This window comes from Melozone crissalis, unplaced genomic scaffold, assembly GCF_028551555.1.
Source record: "Melozone crissalis strain CALT ecotype California unplaced genomic scaffold, PUWL_Pcris_2 ptg000014l_1, whole genome shotgun sequence".
Taxonomy (NCBI): Eukaryota; Metazoa; Chordata; class Aves; order Passeriformes; family Passerellidae; genus Melozone; species Melozone crissalis.
In genome coordinates, this window is record NW_026535792.1 from 20,334,496 (window position 1) to 20,349,165 (window position 14,670).

A 14,670-nucleotide genomic window follows, 5' to 3' on the forward strand; every position below is an offset into this window, starting at 1 on the left:
TAACAAAGCTTCAGGTTTTTTGTATACCATAGAGGAATTAGGTTATATTGTAACAGTTCTAATGTTCTAAACTGCCCACTTTTAAAACAGGTAAATTTTTTAGAAAAAACAATTTGCAATTCAACATTCAACTCTTGCAAGTCTCATTTACATGTTCTATTTTGTAAATGCTTTCCTTGTTTATTTTGCATCTCCTTGCAGCCCCTTCAACCATAGCTGTATGAAAAGGAAAAAAGAGCACAAATTACCTGCTCCTTTCCAGTTCCAGCTTTTTTCAGTCTTTTCTATGTGTCTCTACCAATGTTTTAAGCACATACCCAAGCAGGCCTCATTCTCACATCAAATCAGAAAATAAGTACGAGAAGGTTTTCAACACTGCTCTCGTTAACACCTAGGGTGTGACACAGGCAAAGTACACCTCAGCTGCTATGAGCACCCCGCCCTCCTGCCCGTTTGATGTCGGTTCTGAGGAGAGCGGGCGCAGGCTCGGAGGGAGGCGGCCCCACCAGCTGCGCCTGCCGTGTCAGGTCACAGCGTAGGAGAGAGGCCATGGCCAGGGCTGGAACTCCATGAATGGAGCGTTTGCTGCATTGTGGAGGATCCAAGTCACGAGCCAATTGTCTGAGTATGACTCTGGATGTGAGACATAACTGAAAAGCTGAGATCTTACGCAGAGCACAGACATATTTCAAAGACAGTTTTGCCAAGGGCATCTTGGTATATATAACATACCTTTCAAAAATAGAGAGGTGTTTTCAAAAAGCTATCTTACTACAGACTCACAAAGAGTAATCAACTGGATTCCCTTTTTCATGAGCAAATACTTCTTTTCCTACTTTTCCATCTCAAAAGTGGTATTGAAAGGCACATCTATACTATTTTAAAATTTCTAAAATATACACACATATGCCATGGCCCCTTTAGCAGCTCTGTCTTCCCTTGCCTACTGCACCCATGTCTTCATTGCTTGCCTTTACAGAGCACTCCGTAAAGTGTTAAAACTCTGTTAAACCCAGTTACATGTCATTGCAGAATATGGTTTATATGTATGAATGATGCCACAAGGGCTGCCCAACAGCCACCATTTTCTCTGTAAGGATTTAAAAACCTTATTCACATGTAAACCATTTCACCTTGTGAGAGATCAATGATTCTTTAGCAGAGATTCTCAATTCTATGGGTCCATATACCTCAGGTAAAAATTCAGTAGCTGTAAATGTAGGCAAGCTGTAGTAGAAAGGTCCCTATTACTTCCCAAAATATAAATTCCTAGTGGTCCAGCACATTTATTGCTGCTCTTCTACACTTGTTTGATTAAGTGTGCAGATCTATTCTCTAACAGACCTGCTCCTCTGGGTTAGGAGAGGAAATCCACTGGTCTTTCTGGATTTCTGAGGTGGAGCACCTGTTTCCTGTTTGCAGGAAACTAGTTGACCACATTTAACACGCCTGACGCACAGGGGCTAATGAAGTACTCTAAAATACAGGATCTCATTGTGGCCAAATTTTTTCAGAAGATTCCTGGCATAGGGGACTTCTATGAAATATAATAGGAATTGCACCATTACTATGGAATTCTAGAAGACATCAGTGTCATGTAAGTCTGCAGGCTAGTTCCAAAACCCTAGGCACAGGATATAATTTTTACTTTGAAAAAGATCACAGATTCCATGCTGTTCTTACTTCCATTTGGACTCTTGCCTAATCTAAATCTAAAGTCCTAAATATGAGGACCACAAAATTATTTGCACCTTATTTCCTGTCCATATTCCTAGCTCCTGCTGAGCACAATTCTGGCAACCTTGGGTCTTGGGCTGAGATTCAAGAATTGCAATATGCAGAACAGCGAGGTTCATACACTTGAGTAATCGGGAGGTTCTATTACAACAGACAGACTGTGAATAAACCCAAAGAAAACAAGAATTGCAGCTTCATGAGTTGTGGTGTTCTACCCTGACTTAGCTTTGAGGGACTGAGATGATCCAATCATTGCTGTTGCAGCTTGACAGTGCCAAATGGGACAGCTTATTATTCATCCCAAAAGATGTGATGCACAAAGTACTTTGAACTTGATTTTCAGCCAATTCGTTGGAACTTTTTTCTTCTTTCTTTTTAAAATTAGTTTTTAGAGCTCAATTTTAGAATTTATGAGTAATAGACAAATAAGAGAAAAACTTAGATCTTAGAAAAAAATGATTCATCGTTACACTGCACAAAAGCAGGTATGTGTTTAGCATTTTTTCCAGAAGAGAAATACCTCAGCACTGTAAAGTTATGTACACCATGCTGTCTGCATGCTCATCGAGGTGTGTTTTATAATTAGAAGAGTCAAGCACAAGACTGACCTAGGAACTTAGGACTCTTTTTATATATTAAAAAATTAGATATTAAAAAACCAAAGGTGGTCTGATTTCCAAGTGAGAAACATCTGTGCAGTGAAAATTACTGTTGCTCTTATTGTGTTAGTCTGTGAAACCACAATATTTGTAATGAAAAAAGTACCAGCACAGTCACTTTTTCATAAAGGGAATACCACACACCTTACAAGGCACTGATGAGAATGGTACAGCCTCCTTAGAACTATCTGATTGAGGAAACAGTTATGTGATAATGTGGATTTCTTTGCAAGTGGGACTGGAACTCAGCTCCTCTAGAGTATTCAAAGAAGAAAAACTATCAAGCACACCAATCACATCAGCTCCTTGTGTTTCTGTTAAGAAATTTGTGTAAACCTCTAAGAAAGCAATTTGCATGTCAGCACCAGAAAGACATAGCTTATACCAAATGCGTTTGAGTCTCCTGCAAACAACAGTGGTCATATCCAAGTGACAGTGTATATTGTAATCTTTCCAAGGATACTCCACACACAGAACCAGAGTTAGTTCTTGGAAAGAGGCTTTAAGCAAACATTTGGACAGAAGTTCAGCAGAGGTATGGAATGTTTTTCCAAACTAATTAGTCTGTAATTCACCTGCAAATGCTAACGTTAGGACCACAAGCTGATGACATAACCTCAGAAAGTACAGCTGCTTTTTCAAGAATTCATTACAAAAGCAAAGCACCAGCCAGATAACATTCTCTCAGAATGTTTTTGTAACTTATTATATTCTTGATAACAAAAAATAAATTTTAGTAATTTTTGCCTTAAAGACAAAACTTAATCTAGTGATTTGTACAATCAAGGGGAACTAGTCTCTTGCATGTAGAAGTTAAATTATGTTCCTGTAAACAATCTGTAAGAACACCAGTCAGGATTCTTTTTTTCACTGAGAGGTTTGAAGTTAGACTGAGAGGAGGGAAGTACTCAAATCCTTATGAATCTATCAAACATGGTGAAAAGAAGAGCTAGGGTTTTTTTCATTTTACAGAGTCCTAAAACTTCAAGGAATTAACAGCAGCCTATTAAATAATCTCATTTGAAATTATAAGGGAGAGAAAAGGAAGTATCAAGTAAAAGACATAGGTTTAAAACGGCATATTATCACAGAGGTGATTTTGTTTTGATAAGATCACTGATATTGCTTTCTCCAGAGGCCATACTGCTCAGAAAAATCACATTCAGAAATGCAGATAAAACAGATGAGTTCTACATGACTTTTTACCAGTAAGCAGTGTTAGCAAAAAGTCTCTAAAATGTGTAGCCCTTCACCATGCAAGCCCTTTTGGTATGAGTCGGGTGAGAGTTTATCCTTGGAGTGGAAAGCTGTATTTGCTTAGTCCACATTGCTTACTGGAAACATCAGCCAACTCCAAATACTGCAGTAGGGTAAGAAGCAGAATCACAAAATGTTCTGTTCTTTTCGTTGCCTTTTTTTTTTTTAAAGAACACCTCTTTGGGGACTGACTGAAACTTTTCTTAGAGGATACTGGTGCTGAACATCTGTACTTTGACAAGCAGTGTTTAAAAGCTGTTTCTCATTACACTTTTGTCTCTGCAGTATATAGTTAGAGCTTTGTAAATTATCACTTTAGTATAAGGTATCTGACAGTCATGTTCCAAAACACATTTCATTTGCACGTCCCAGTTATAGAAGTCTGGGACAAGGTTCATGGTAAAATGTTTGTGCCAGTTGTTGTACAATATTTGCTTACATCAGTGAGCACGGCAAAGATAACATTGTCATCTGCCTGACCACTTCATTCTCTGAAAGTGACCAATGACACTTTTTAATTAAAATGGCTCCCCAGAAGTTACACTGCTCCATTTGCACTCCAAGCTCCAACAGATATTGGCTTAAATCATATCTGATTTGGTCAGTGAGGTGGTGCCCTTAATGATATTATCCTGCAGACTGAAAGGAGATGCCAACACAGCAAAACTCACTCAAGCTGAAGGAAAATGTGGAAAACTGGTGTAAATCTTTCAGCATTGTAGTTACCTCGATCTTGTGTTGTATCTGAACTCGTTTGCAGATGAGACGTTAAGAAAGCTGTGGAGTTCCTAAAGAAATGATGAGTAACATTGTTCCCACAGCTTTCAGTTATGCTCCTCATAAGGTTACTGTTTCTGACCCCCCACAAACTCTGCAGTCATTTGAAAACCTCCAGCTCTTACCTGCGCTGTAGAATCCCTTGCAACAGTGCAAGGGATTCTGCAGCGTGGGTAAGAGCTGGAGGTTTTGGGCACAGGGAGAATTCTCCCTCCAGGTTCCACTAGTTGAGCAATGCTGAGTTAATCTACCAAGTTGAAACAGCTCTATTCCCCTTTCAAAGTCTCAGCAGTGCATGGAGGAGCAGGAGAATCAGAGTCACGGTTCACTAAAAGTTATATTTAACTGTGCAAACCCACTTTTATGTGTATTATTCATGCAATGCGATATATATGCATATTATATTTGCAGGTGGTGGGTTAGGAAGAGGTTTCTTTCCCAATGAAACACAAGATTCTGTGCTTAAAAACCCCCCTGTGTGTTTCCTTGTTAGGGACACTGAGAGTTGTTTTTTTTAAGACAAGTGGCAGGTGATTAGGTAGAGATAGTCTTACCTCATATCATCCAGCTTGAAGTAAAATTGATTCTATTAAATTCACACCTAGCATCTACTAAAATTAGTAATCAGTAACTAGAATTACTTTGTCTCATGATCAAATTCTACATCTCCTCTGTCATTTGAAAAAAAATAAAAAAGAGCTTTTTTGATACATTTCTTATAGACCTGTTTATGCTAGTAACATGTAGGGTACCTCCTACCTATGTATGGGTACCCAAAAATTCCAAAGTATTTGCTTTTCTGGTTGCCCACATATTTGCTAATACATTTCTATTTAAGCTAGAATTTGGTTCCAAATGTTGCCAATCTGAGTAATTCTTAAATGCTAGCGAGAAGAATTCAGCAGTTTTCAGTGATGAAAGCTGGGGAAATAGATGGTCTTTGCATAAAGGGCAAAATATATATCAATGAGAATCCAGTCTGAAAGTAATCCTTTGGGGTATCTAAGAAATTCAGTTTTGTTTTGGCCATGTTAGGAGAATTCAGAAGACATATTTACAAATACATCCGGAATTTATTACACAGTCAGGCTAAACATTCTATTGGCACTGCTTCTATAGACATATATACAGCAAATGGAAGTTTCCATTGGCTTTGAGGGGCTTTCAGTGCTCTAAAAGCATAAGAAAGCTGCACACAATTTACACAGGGCTTGGAAAATATATCAGTCACCAGAACAATCAAAAACTGCCATGGCCCCCATGTATTAATGCTCATCTGCAGTCCTTCTGCTGGCAATTAAAAGAGATTGCAAATTAAAATTCAGTAAGTCCCTACATATAAATAACAAAAATTAGTCCATGGTTCTGTGAGGTTTTAGCAGCATCTCTGTTCTATTTGTTATATACCAGAATAAGGCCTAAATTACTAGATTAAAAATGTAGGAAAGCACTATATTCAACTGGGAGGTTTGCAAGAATGTAAAATAGTCTCTAAAGTCCCAGTCTAGTATGTAAATGTGTACCAATGTAATTTCATTTATTTTCCCTGAAAATGCAAAATAAATATTTCCCTGATCTATCAACAAACAGCTCATAATTTCACCAAAAACTTGCAGGAAACATCTGAATCTTTCTACTAATCTTTCTCATTCTAAGTTCCTGTAGTGGAAATACTGACGGTTGTTTACTTTAAAAAAGCTCAATACATCACTTCTGGCTGCTGTATCTCACCTGATCTTACTCTGGAAAAGTTAGCATTTCTGCTGCTCTCCTTCACCAGCTTTAAAAGCTACTGTTGAAGACAGTAAGGCCATAACTAGCATGCCCATTGTCAAGGGGTATTCTAGATGGCTGCAGGACCGAGGCAGATGGAAAGATGCAAAACATGCAGCAGCAATACTGTTCTTTCATATGACTTTTTCAAGGTCCTCTATTCCAAAAACTCATATAACTTAAAACCAAATAATAGAGAGTGGTCTGGTAGGAACATAGTGTGCAATAAATCTAAGATAGCTTATTGGTCCATTGACTGTAACATCAGCAGATACCCAGCCACCAGTATTTTGCCTATATTTCCTGAGAGCACTACAAAAGGACTGTAAGTGATTACAGCAAATCTTTTCCTTGCACTAGAGGTCATTTCAGGATATGCTTACTTTAATACCATTTGACTTGTGCCAAGTTCTTGGTTAGTAAATGCTTCTTATGTTTAGGCTACAAAAAAGCTTCTGAGGTCGTTTTTCTACAAGTAACCACAATGGTGGCAATCTGAACTTTAAAAATTTTCCTTTTATATTAAGTGGAGGCCGTGTAAGATCTGCTGAATCTGCAAGACCTGAAAAATACAGGATATGTGTGTCTGACTTCAGTGCCTGCACTTAAATAACCCACATTGTCTAGCTATTGTTAAACTGAACACAGCAAGATAATGATCTCACTGCCCATGCAAATCTACCTCATAAAAGCCAAGTGGGTAACAAAGGGAAAAAAGTATACCTATAGAAATTCTACAGAAAGGACCCTTCAAAAGTTGTCCTGCATTTGAACAGCAGAGTATTTTTTTGGCTCTGTCAGCACCAACTTCCAGACAGCTGATCCAAGATTGGAAGGGGGTGGGGGGAAGTTGGAACATGCTTAACTTAAAAAACAGAACTAGAAACCACAAGTCCAGTATAAACAAGTTCCAGGTTTCTGGTTTTGGATGTGCCCTAAGCATGTTCAGCCAGACAATAACACAATGGAACAGTTGTTTTAAATGGTTAAAGGTGTCTTCTTTTCAGATGGAATCCAATTGTGAGTTTGTTTCATATGCAATTCCAGTTTACCAAAAGGTTTGTTTATGCAAAACTTCTGTCAGATACACTTTCCAGTGTCTTGCAGAGAAATGCTACTGCAGGAAAGTCTTCTGCAGATCATTTTGAACACTCTTGTCCATAGGGCTGTGATTAATTTCTAATACAAACACAGCAATCAATTGCAACTGTCCATTCATTAAAAACCTTGCCTGCCAGTTTATTCCCAACTGTTTGTAAGACCTAGGTCTTGTCACTGAGAGGGAAAGTGCTACTACCAGTGCCTAGGTTGAGGAAAGCAATTGGAGAGTCATCCCTCTTCACTACTTCCAATAGTAATAGGTTTCATTATGCTGAACCTATGTCCCACTTCCATGCTAAAACAAAAATGGTTTATGAAAAGAGAAGTCTGTGATGTTTCTGATTTTTCATTAGACACACAGCTGTAACAATGATAAGTACAGTTTTACTTTAAATGTTTTTTACCTACAATGTCTAAATTCTTTTGTTACCAGAAACTTTATGTCTTCTGCATGATTAGTATCTCCACAAAGACTGAGGAGAAAGAAGGGGAAAAGGAAATAAAGGGAAGCCTTTCACAGAGAAACCTGTATAACCATCAGGACAGGTAGTTCCCCCTAACAGCTAATATTAATCAAGTGTGTGGTAAATACAGATGTCATCCAGCTGGGTTCTCCATGCAACTAATTTAGCCCTAACCCTTTTGCAGCTGAATTAACTGAATCTTACTATTTAGTCTTGAAGCGGCCACATAAAAGGAGTGAGTAGGAATTGTTCTACTTTCCTTCCTGACTTCAGGTCCTTTTGACACATGTTTTAAAATTTGTTTACTCTTTAAGAAGTTTATGCCCTGTGTTTATTTCAAAGACTTTTATACTAAGAAACTTATAGCATATATATTTTTTTGCTCTCTTCAATGAACACAGATTGTTTGATCCAAGTTTAAAATCAATACTTTTAAATAAGAATTTTAGTCTTGAGAATTGCATTGCAGGGGGAAGACTCAAACAGGACTTTGAGGGAAGTTGTTCTATGTTTTCTACTGACTTTTTGTTATATGTTGAAATTTTCTTAGAGGGAGTAAGAAAGCAGTTGCAGAGCACTTTCAGAGGAAACACAAACAATTCATTGAAAATCTGTATTGGTTTTAAAAATACAGGTTTATTAAATGAGTTAAGATTATCAGTTTTCAGAAAAAAAGTAGCAGGCTGCTGAAGTTCTTAACACTGAAAAAGAAGGCCGTCGCCTTAGGCTGGAAAGACAAATGTTTTGTGAGGCTGATATTTGAATCTGCCCAGAAGCCACCATTTGGGCCCATCTCAGAAAAAAACAACAAAAAACATATAGAAAATCTTTTGATGCACTCAGCGAAGTAAGGAGTGGAAGGCACTTAAGGGACACAGCAGCCTAGAGGTACCTTGCAGCTTTTGGATAGTCTGGGTGTATGCTAATGAGACTGAAGGAAGCATTCAGAGCCAACAAGTTGTTTCTAACTTTTAACACAAGAAATCAAACCCAGGAGGCCCAACAAGCAGAAGGACAAATTCATTTAGTCTGTCTTTTTGCCTTTGGGAAATCTGTGCTGAGGAAAGGCCTTTTCAATTTCCTCTGGCATCCTGTCCAGAGGGAGTGCAGCCCTCCATAAGTCCCGGTATGCAGAGCAGCCAAACTGGCAGCTCAGGAGGAAGGATTGAAGCACCAGCACCGCTCATTTCATCCTGCTGTAGACAAGAGCTGTCTGCAGTCCTCCTCTGCACTGCTCTTGAGTAGCACAGAAGGCCCTAGGTTGAGTTTCTTCTCTTGTAATCTTTTCCTTCAAAGCCTTGGGTCTTCACCAACACTGCCTACCTGCTACACACATACATATATAAGCCTTCAAGAGTCACTGTGTGCCTAGAGACAAGCTAAAAGAAACCTCAGCCAGGTCTAGTCCATGGGTTTTTATTTAACTAGCTATGGTTCTGGTAATTGGCAGGTGCTAAAATGGAAGATAAAGTTTATTTTTATGATAGAAAAACTTGTTTCTTCCATTGGTTAATTAGTTTCCACACACAGGGATGGCATCTTTATTCACAACTTAAGGGAAGCTGTGCTTTGCTGTTTTGTTTTGAATTAACATAGTGTGACCAAATCAGACTTACTAGAACTGAAAATGAAATCCAAACCTCTATTTAAAATGGGTAATTTGTACTTTACATAAAGGCCTCTTTACCAGCCTGAACACAGATCATATACTCCTCCTGTTTGTTCAGCCCAACTGTTATGCTCTTGTCGTACTTGACACAGCAAGGTCTGATTGCTTTATTCTCAGATTGTTTTCAAATACCAATTACTAAGACTCCAGGCTGAGACTGGTGCCCAGTTCTCCTTAACTTCTGCTAATTTTTGCAGGCTCATTTAATTCTGATGACTGACTGAAAGACTGTTTCTGTGCTATGATGTGCTGCTTAGTGCTTAGAACTAGTTAAGTTTAGCAGGACAGTTTAAAGGAGTTAAATTAAGGTTTATTTCATGCTTTCTCTGCATTCCTGATGGTGATGGTGTGTTAATGGAGGATGGCTAAAATCTTGAGAGGTCCCAATGATTTGGTGGGGAGCTGCAATGCACGGGATTCTTGTGATTCCTGCTCAAAATGCCATAGTTTTTTCTCTATGTATAAATGTGTAATACAGTGCAATAAGCCGGGACTCTCTACAGTCTCTCAGAACACAATGGTCCTGGACAAGACTCTGTAAGATTGTAGCCTGTAGACTTCTGTTAGGCTCTGTACTGTCTCCCTTCTACCACTGGTGCACCAAGAGACTAACTGGTTTCCAGTAACTCCAGAAAATGTGCTGAAAACCTTTGCGCTGAAAACCTGCTCAGATGAAGGGGAATTCTGTCATGTGAATGATTTATCTGATTTTTTGTAAGTCCTTTGTGTTTAGGAATTTTCTCAGTGGAGAGGATTTTTAAAATCCATGCATCAATAAAACCTTTTTTTTTATCAGTGGAGTCAGTATAGCTTAGGATAAATGGGGGTGCTGCCTCTGTGGACCACAACAGAGCTTCTGAGATCCACAGGAAAAGTATCTGGACTTGACAACTACCCACTGACACTAAATATAACGTTCTGGTAAACATTAAAACTTCAAGGGCTTTGTGGCTGATGATCATGTTGAACTCCAGGACATTCAGTGAGAGACTAGAGTAGAAAACATAAACATGAAAAGAAACATAGGGGGATGGGAACTTTGAAAGCTGGTGGAGAGAACAGAGAAGATTTTGGTGATTTTTTTTTTTTTGCCTGGTTCAAGGGTTTCCAGTGTAATAAAGCTGAAGTATTCATAAGGCTGAGACAGGTTAACCAGTAATGTACAAAAAAGCTCACAAGAAACTGTGGATTGCTCCAGCACATTTTGTCCTAATAGGAGTACTAAAAACCACTGTACACTGAGTAAAGAACAAAAAGCAGATGCTCTTGGCATTTCCATCTTGGTTCTACTGCTTTAAATAGGAGAATTAGCATCCTCTGCACTATGGTTTTTACTTCATGTATATAAGCTCTGATATCTGGCTATAATTATCAGAAGGATTTCACACAGAGCACCAAACAGCTGGAAAATAGTACCAGCTCTCAGTCCCTATCAATGTGGGCTGGATTTGATACAATAGTACTTGGAAGGCTCTTTATCTCTTTGACATAAGCATCTGGTCTATCCTTCCTCACACCATGAAGACCAAAACCTTTACTTTTTCAGCAAAGTAACAGACAAGGACAAGCAAGTTTCTAAAGCAGATAATACACTGTTTTTTCAAGTATCTCTTGCATGATCATCTGTTATATTCTAGCCTGCAGTGCTGTCCTCAGCCTTCAGGTCACCCCTAAATACCAGCTCATCTAGTCTTACAGCACATGGAAGAAGTTCTGCTCCACAGCAGAAGTTTTGACCACTCTTAGCAAACATGGTTGGTACTTAGTTGGATCGGTGTTTACACAGCTTCCATGTGTAGCTGGGGCACTTTCACCACTGCTCTGTGAGGTGGATAGCCATCACCCTGTCTATCTGACAGCTGGGCAGACTGATGTGTTACTTGACTAGTTCAGGATGACTAGAAAGCAGAGAAGACCCAAAGCCCTTGTTCTAAAGCAGTAAAACACCAACGTGTGTGTAAGAACAATCATTTACCAATGCTGGAAGCGATCACTTTCTCTATTAGCTTAACTCTTACTGTCTTACAAACTTTTTTCAAGCTGTAACAATTTCTTTTAAAGACAGAAAAAAAAATGCAAACATCTTAGGAAATATTCTGCAAGGAGAGTAAGAGGCATTTAAGCCTGTTTAAAACTCAATGCAAACAGAGACAGACCTGTTGCCAGTGAGGAGGGAAACTTGGCAGCTTTGCTTAAAGCTTCCCACACAGACACTGGAGACGAAAGAAAACAAAGAAGCTGTAGTCCCTGAGGGTCCTGCCACTCCCTGGGCAAAAACAGTCCCTTCCCTGCTTTTCCTTTACCTCTCAGACACACATGTGCTCTCTTAGTGCCATTAGTACAGCAATAACAAATTGAGCCCTACAGTCGTGGAAAAAATACAGGAAATGAAGAGTTAAAAAAAAAAAAAGGGAAAAGAGAAAAAAAAAAAGAGAGCTTGGAGGCGAGCCAGCGTCCCCGAATGACTCCGCTCTGCCGGCAGCCTGGAGCGACACTCCCTGCCGGCCCTGCCCTCCCTCCTCTCCCGGCAGGGCGGGCATGCCAAGCCCTCCTCTCTTTATCAGGGGCTGGAGTTCCCCTTCTTGGTCTCTGGTTGGTTTGGAAACCCAGAAACGTTGCTAAATTTATCTTTCCCTTTCAGGACAATGGCAAATGCCAGCAATAAGAAAGCAAAAGAACTGAAAATTAATGGAGACAATTCCCTGCAAGCCAAGTGGAAACACCTTTTCTGTGTAACTCCCAAGGCGGCAAAAAGCAGTTACACAGTGCAAAGCAGGACAGGCTGCCTGGGGTGCCAGGAACACACTGTTCCTTTGGCTGTGTGCCACAGGGAATTGTCCATCCATATGCTCACATTTGATGGGGCTTTCTTCTCTCCCACAGAGAGCAAAGCATACCATCAAATTAGACTGGCTCTTACTTTATCTCAGGAAGGCAACAGGAAAAGCTGAAGGCACACAGAAAGTAAGGCCAGCATGGGTAAGGCTGACACCTCAGAGCTAAAACTGCTCAGGAGTTATGTCATGTTTAACTCTGAGGCTCTCTTTCTTACTGCTCTTTTTAAGAGAACTGACCATACATCTTAGCAAACTAATTTGCCATCTGAAATTACTCAGTGGAACATCTTGCACAAGTCTGCTCTAGTCGGTGCGGTGCCTCCACACATGTGCTATGATTGGTGCCTTCAGCAGAGACTGGGCTTCTCAATTTTTGGTGTCCCCTTTCTGACTGGAAGCCATTCTGTTTCCCAGCACCAGGCAGAGGCATGAGGTGTGGCAAGTCATGGGGCCTACTTCAAGATGGCCCTCCGAATACTTTCAGTGCAACTTTCTCAAGGCTTGCAAGACTTCCACTTTTTCTGTGGGTGCGTCTCATAAATTACAGTAGCAACAAAAAAGTGCTCAGCCTTCAGCAAGAAGTAAGCACTGAACACTGATGAGTACAAGTTACTGGCTGCATTCAAATGTTTTTTTCTTTTGAATTTGGTTCTACCCAGCTGCCAAAAGTGTTTTAGACACTGCCCATATCCCCCTCTCTCCTCACTCATGGTATCTCCTTGCGACTCGTGTTCAGCCTCTCATCTACCTTCTGCTTACTCTAGCTTTCACAAAGTGTCTGCTGAAAAAAGAAACAGATACACAGCCATGTAGGTGCCTCTAGAACATTTAATTTAAAAATATCAAGAGTACTGATACTTGCATGGGAAGTGATAAGCTGGTATAAAGAGAGGGACTGGAGCAGGGAATAGGGAAAATGGGGAGGTAAGAAGTACTGGAAAGGGAAGTAGAAGAAACACAGAATGCCAGCAGCTAAAAATTACAGCTTGGTACAATCCACACAGGTGACCCGCATGCTGTTCCCTATGACATTAACAAAAAAGGGCAACATTAGCTTTGAATCTATGCCCAGTAATGGTTTATTCCCAGAGGGGTTTTTTTTGTTGTTGCTGTTTGGTTTTCCCGAGCTTGAGTTCTGAGAGGTGAAACCATAACAGTGGCCAAATAAAAGTTTGTTTGGTTTTGTTTTTCATTTTAATTACCAAGCTGTAACAAATAAATCTCTGGCTGGATTATAACTAACCTGTATGGGTCCTTAGATGAGCTTTAAGATGGGAAGATTTGCCATAAACTTTTTCACACCCCACATAGTGGCATTTGTGCTTTTTCTGGGGTGATCCAGGGTCAGTCCAGCTTCTTATGCGTTTGTTCTTTTGTCTGGGGCTTGGTTCAGTTACTGCAGCCAGGCTAGTAGGTGTGGCTGCTCTTTCTCCTCCGCTCTTACCAGCTGAAGACAGACTTTCTTCCCCAAACTCCTTAGGAGCAATAGAAATGTGTATTTGTTCTGTTATATCAAGCGTCTCTGTTTTTTCCGTCCTTAGAGCAGGTGAGTTTGGGACATGCTGGTTCAGATCTGCTAAAATGCTAGCTACCACAAGTAATGATGATCCATTGTCTTTCCCGGTTTCTCTGACTTCCCGTCTATCTTCTCCATTGGATGAAGGAAATATTGCTGCATCAGGTTGGGGATCAGGCTCCCCTTTAGGACTATGGATAACAGCACGACTTGACATAGAAACAAGGCACTCTGCTGCAAAATGATCCACATATGCTGCTGTTGCCATTTTTCATAAGTTTAAAAAGAAATCCAAACAGATGAAGACAAAAAAAGAAAAAACAAACCCAACACAACAGCGCTCTTTCCCTTTTTAAAAAGATTACACAAGCAGACTTTTCCCTCCCTTATTTCTTAGGATCGGTTTGTAGGAGTAAAGGCTGATATCGCAGCCATCAAACCCACACTTTGTTCGTGACGATCACACCCAGCTTGTCACTAAATCGAAAAAGCGTTGGCGGTCCAATGGAAGAGAAAAAGAACAGCAGATAGATCCTGGCACTGGCAGCTTGTTGCTCGGAGCATGGATCACTGCCGTTTTTCAAGAAGGCAACGAGCTGGCGACGCGGTCTCGCAGCCCTCCCATCGCGCTGTGACAGCGGACCCGGCGCTCCCCGTTATCGCTGCCCGGAGCCGCCCGGACCCCGCGGGGCGTGGCCTGGGAACATCTGGGCGTGACGTAAGCGCGGGGCCGCAGCCCGCGCCAGCAGGTGGGCGGCGCGCGCGGGGGCAGCGCCCGCCGGCGGGAGCAGGGGCGCGATTGGCTGGCGGCGCGCGCGGCCGGCACCCTCCGCCCCCGGCGCGGCCGCAGCGCGCAGGGCGGCGCGCGCGGACCCCTCCG

General features: G+C 40.8%; 1 protein-coding gene across 1 annotated transcript in view; it reads right to left on the reverse strand.

Moving 5' to 3' along the window:
- KLF13 (KLF transcription factor 13) overlaps positions 1–14,463 on the reverse strand; it is a 29,450-nt gene extending 14,987 nt beyond the window's left edge. The window contains exon 1 of the mRNA XM_054273040.1: positions 13,518–14,463. Within this exon, the coding sequence (XP_054129015.1) occupies positions 13,518–14,058 (541 nt within the window). The 5' untranslated portion in view covers positions 14,059–14,463. The remainder of the gene's footprint in view (positions 1–13,517) is intronic.
- Between the last annotated feature and the right edge of the window lie 207 nt (positions 14,464–14,670).